Raw genomic sequence first — 5,651 nt, 5'->3', positions numbered from 1 at the left:
AGGAGGTAGAAACGCGGTGTTAGGACTTGACATTTTCTAAGGAAATATACATATATTATAAGAGTTGAGTTGCTCGCTTCCTTCCTCATTTAATTTTCACCCTCGATCCTTTTTGTGACTCTCACTCTGTTTCGACTTCTTATTGGTCCTTAATTATAGGACCCCTCCAATTATATACCCCAAAACACTCTCTCTCCTGTGTATGGTGGTTGTTTGGGGGTGCCCCACGCCAATATATTTTGGAAACCTCTAATGTCAATCCCCAGTGCCCTTTCCACAAAACTACCACGTGGTCTTCTCTTACATGTCTGAGGTGGACGCCATACCAAAACAAAAACCTTCTCTTTCTCCACCCCCCCATCGGCTATTTATAACTTCTTTTCTCTCCCGTTCTCTCCAAAACTCTCTCTTTTCCTCTCCGTCTCTCTCTCCAAAACGAGCCAATTGAGAAACTCTCTCGCCTTCACTCTACTGAGAGAGAAAACACCCAAAGCCATGGCTGCTGCTTTATCTCCACCCAGCTCTAGTAGTTGGGCTAAAGCCCAAATACTTCACACATCTTTGTCTTCCTCTTCATCACTAGTGGATTTGGGCTTTCCATCAAGATCCGTCTCCTTGAAGAAGAAGCACAACAGTAGTAGAGTCAGCATTCGCACACACTGCGCTTTAAACTCTCCTTCGGTGCTTCATTTCCCAAAACAGCAGGGGTACCAACACCCTGTAACTACTAAAAAAGACGCCACCGTCAAACCCAAAACCCAACAAAGTCCACAGTGGAATTTACTACAAAGAGCTGCGGCCGTGGCCTTGGACATGGCGGAAGGCGCGTTGCTCTCACGCGAGAGCCAACAATCACTTCCGAAAACTGCCGACCCAAGAGTTCAGATTGCCGGAAACTTCGCTCCGGTCCCTGAACAGCCTGTTCGGCACTCACTTCCGATCACCGGCACAATCCCCGAATGCATTAATGGCGTGTACCTCCGCAACGGAGCCAACCCTCTATTTGAACCCGTTGCTGGCCACCACCTCTTCGACGGTGACGGCATGGTTCATGCCGTCACCATCAGTGGCGGCTCCGTCAGCTACGCATGCCGGTTCACCGAGACGCAAAGACTTGTCCAAGAGCGAGAACTCGGCCGCCCGGTCTTCCCAAAAGCCATAGGTGAGCTCCATGGACACTCTGGTGTCGCGCGCCTTCTTTTATTCTACGCTCGAGGGCTTTTCGGGCTGGTCGACCACAACCAGGGTACCGGAGTCGCGAACGCTGGATTAGTGTACTTCAACGACAGACTGCTCGCCATGTCGGAGGACGATTTGCCATATCAGGTCCGAATCTCTTCCTTGGGTGACCTCGAAAGTGTAGGCCGATACAATTTTGAAAACCAACTTCACTCCACCATGATTGCTCATCCGAAGGTCGACCCTGTTACCAAAGAACTCTTTGCTCTCAGCTACGATGTCATCCAGAAGCCGTATCTCAAGTATTTCAGGTTCTCTCAGGATGGAAAGAAGTCCCCGGACGTTGAAATTCCAGTGCCAGTGCCTACCATGATGCATGACTTCGCAATCACTGAGAATTTCGTGGTGATTCCAGACCAACAAATGGTGTTCAAGCTCCAGGAAATGATTAGAGGTGGCTCTCCCGTGATGTATGACAAGAACAAGAAATCCCGGTTCGGAATTCTCGCGAAGAATGCCCGTAATGCCTCGGATATTATCTGGGTTGAGTCCCCAGACACCTTTTGCTTTCACTTGTGGAATGCTTGGGAGGAGCCGGAGTCAGATGAGGTGGTGGTGATCGGGTCATGCATGACACCTCCGGATTCCATCTTCAATGAATGCGATGAGAGCTTGAAGAGTGTGCTCTCTGAGATCAGACTCAATTTGAAGACTGGAGAGTCCACCCGCCGACCGATACTTTCGGAATCCGAGCAGGTGAACTTAGAGGTCGGGATGGTGAACCGGAACAAGCTCGGGAGGAAAACAAGGTACGGTTACCTCGCCATTGCTGAACCGTGGCCAAAGGTATCCGGCTTCGCCAAGGTCGATTTTTCAACTGGGGACGTAAAAAAGTATACTTACGGCGATAGAAGATATGGTGGGGAGCCATTTTTCTTGCCAAGAGACCCCAGTTCAGAAAATGAAGATGATGGATATATTCTTGCTTTTGTCCACGACGAGAGGACATGGAAATCCGAGCTCCAGATTGTGAACGCCATGAATTTACAGCTAGAAGCATCAGTAAAGCTACCTTCGAGGGTGCCGTACGGTTTTCATGGCACGTTTATAGAATCAAAGGACTTGAAAAATCAGGCATAGGTATATACACATGGGTGGTGGGCGATGACGTTTACTCGTTTGCTTTGTTTTGAATTAGTAAGTTTGAGTACAATCCAATTAGGGAGAGGGAGAATTTCACCAGAGGGATGCTTGGAGACTGGTCCCCGGATTCTCCTTCAACATTTAAAACCCTACTCCCATTTTAGTTTTATTAGGTTTTTTTCTTTCGGGACCCAGCTTGTAGCTTTATGCCCTGGTGGTAGATTTCGAGCTCAGCTGGTTTCTGTACTTTTAATTTGCTTTTAGATTCATTTTCTGTACGTGTGTGGTATGGAGATCGATCATCTCTACCTCTTAGATCTTCCTGATCTTCATGTTACTCCCACATGTAAATAATAATTATGTGCAACATCATGTTTTGTTTATTAGTACGTACTACGTACTACTTGTGTGGATGTTCTGCCATGGAATTTGAATTTTGCTGCAAATTTTTTACATATTTGTTTTTCCGGGGGGGGGGGGGGGGGGGATGGAATATCGACCTAATTCTATCAAGTACATATATATAATATATACACATCGTATAGAAAATACTTTAGTCATAATGAGATTACATAAAAGTAATCCTATAAATTAATATGACATGATGTGATTTGTCAATTTATAAAATTACTTTTATTATAAAATAAATTTAACAAATCAGATGAAATCATGTCAATTTATAAAATGTTTTTATACAATTTTTTTATAAATATAGCAGTACTTATACCATATATAGTTACTAATCACATGATGTTCCTCCTGTTGCATGTGTTGAGAAAACACTAATTTTGTCCATTTTGTGGAATGTAGTACAGTAGTTATTGTCATTGTCATTCCCACTGCCATTGGATAACCGAGTTGGTGAGGCGCCATGGCAATGAACTTACTAGAAAAATTACATAAGCTTTTAGTGCCGTAAGTTCCTATCTAGCTAGCTAGCTAGAGCTTTAAGGCAATGACAAAATCAATGCATGTTTTCAAGGAAAAAAAAAAAAAACGAGGACAAAGTATTAAATGCATAAAGCTCTCCTAGAAAATTAATCAAAGTAAGATATTTTATTTATCCATGGTTCAATGAAAAAAAATCTAAAGAAACAAAATGTCCAATCAAATCTTTTTAGAAAAAATCTTTCAAGCATGGAAGTTCCGTTAACTCTCTTTTTAAGAAAAATATGAAAAAACATGAACTCTACGTAAAAAATATATTTTCTCGATAGTATTTACTTTTTTTAAAAGATTATGCAAGATTTGCATATTATAAATTTGTATTTAGTATTATTATGGCGCCTTTTGGATAATAGAAGTGTTTCATATCATTTTATCTCATCAACTTTTATCTAAGATCATCTCAACTTGAACAAAAAGGAGGGTGAAGTCAATGAATGTGATCTATATGAGCAAGCTATGGAGACCACTCACCATGTTTCAATTTCAAATGCTGCAGTCTGATGGGAAAGGCCACCTGAGGGGTTTATAAAAATCAACTGAGATATTACAGTGCAGAAGCAAACCAATAGAATTGGCATTGGCATTGTGCTTAGAGATTGGGAAGGGTCTGTATTACTGAGCTTGATGAAGCCTATGTCTTTTTGTTCAAATGCTGATATGGCTGAAGCAAGGGAGTTGTTCGAAGCAGTTAAGTTATGCAAGGACCTTGGCTTGTTTGAGTGCTTATTTGAGGGAGATTCTTCAAATGTTGTGTTTACAATACATAATCAGAGAGACCTTGATTACTGCAACAATCCAATCATAGCAAATATTACAACTATTGGAGGGTAAGACATGTCCAGAGGAGTGGCAACCAAGTAGCACATGAGCTCGCAAGGGTAGCAATGCTCTTAGATGAAGAAAGAATTGATGTTGATTCTATTTGTTCTTCTATTTCTGATATTGTAATGGCTGATTGCCAACATTATTCATAAATAGATCATGATCACTTCTATTTCAAAAACAATAATAATAATAAGATCATCTCAACTTTTAACTTCCTATAGATTTTGAGTTATATTTTTTGACCTGATCATATGATTTCCATGATAGTACTTAAATTAAAGCACACGAGTTTAGCATAAAGTCATCGTTAAATGGTTTTTATATATTAATTAAAAATGATAATTAGATATGGTATATAATCAAAATGTATGCATAAATCATGGGTCAATAAAATTATTCCCATAATAATTGTAACATGTGAGTTGATTCAGGCATAGTTTGGCAATTGAGGCGCGTGAGCTAAAAAGATCCGAAATACCCCCACAACGGTCGGTTACAAAGAGAAAAGGCGCTTTTATTTGAAGAGGCATCCAACCAATTAAAAAAGGGTCAAACCCGACATTAGCGCGCGGGGGGGTTTGACATGATGGGATTCAAAAGATGACAGAAATCGGATCCCAAAACGAAATATCCAATCATTTTTTTTTTGTTTAAAATGATAAATACACGTTATTTTTCAACATACATTATATAATTATATTTTAAAATAAAAGATAATTTAGTAAAATATTTTATAAAAATAATATTGCTTTATAAAAATACCCTTACTTTTAAATTTGTATTGTAAAATATATTATAAAATATATTGTGTGTATATCAATAATTTTTTTACCACAAGTTTCAAAATTAATTGGAAGATAAGTCATGTATATATTTTTTTTGTTCACGCTTCACATCATAAAAGATCCACCCCCAATTTAAGTTGGTCTTTTTATGATCAATCATATTCTTATGCATCTTTTCTTAAAAATAATTATATTTGACCACCACAAAGATATTATATTGTGAATGGAGTTTTATTTATTAAGAATAAAGTTAGATAGAGTTTTAAAACATGTGCCAAAGGTATATGTAGGACTGTAAATAAACCAGTCAGTTCAATAGTCCTTTCAGTACTCACTCTGTTAAACTCGAATTGAACTCGACTTATGAAAAAAAAAAAAAAAACTCGTTCGTAAAAGCAGATACCTGCTTGAATTGTAAATAACACATACCAAACAAAACTCGACTCGACTTAGCTAAACCTCATTAAAGCTTGCTCGTTTATACTCGAGTCGACTCGTTAGCTTGACTCGACTAAAATTCATTCATATATTGATAAATAGATACATACACCTATGTATGCGGGCACACACACACACACACATATATGTAGTAGCTAATAATATAAACATACCACTTTTATAATTAAATACATAATATGTAATCTAATTACTTATGTCTATATTGTGAATATACTTCATAAATAGATTTTATCATTTGTATAATAATTAGTCGATAAAATTTAATAATTTCATATACTAATATGTGGAAACCATATATGAAATAGATATATG

General features: G+C 38.6%; 1 protein-coding gene across 1 annotated transcript; it reads left to right on the top strand.

Annotated features, from left to right (window-relative positions):
* Positions 1 to 387: 387 nt before the first annotated feature.
* Positions 388 to 2,705, top strand: LOC121266206 (9-cis-epoxycarotenoid dioxygenase NCED2, chloroplastic-like). Its single transcript, XM_041169966.1, has one exon. It carries the CDS (start codon positions 496 to 498, stop codon positions 2,317 to 2,319), a length of 1,824 nt encoding a protein of 607 aa, XP_041025900.1. The 5' UTR covers positions 388 to 495; the 3' UTR covers positions 2,320 to 2,705.
* Positions 2,706 to 5,651: the final 2,946 nt, after the last annotated feature.

Source organism: Juglans microcarpa x Juglans regia, chromosome 5D, assembly GCF_004785595.1.
Source record: "Juglans microcarpa x Juglans regia isolate MS1-56 chromosome 5D, Jm3101_v1.0, whole genome shotgun sequence".
Taxonomy (NCBI): Eukaryota; Viridiplantae; Streptophyta; class Magnoliopsida; order Fagales; family Juglandaceae; genus Juglans; species Juglans microcarpa x Juglans regia.
The sequence above is the reverse complement of the archived record's forward strand: the minus strand, read 5'-3'. Positions and strand labels throughout refer to the sequence as shown.

Bases quoted from the DNA above. Each gene is read 5' to 3' on its own strand.
- LOC121266206 (XM_041169966.1), top strand. From the start codon at position 496: ATGGCTGCTGCTTTATCTCCACCCAGCTCTAGTAGTTGGGCTAAAGCC.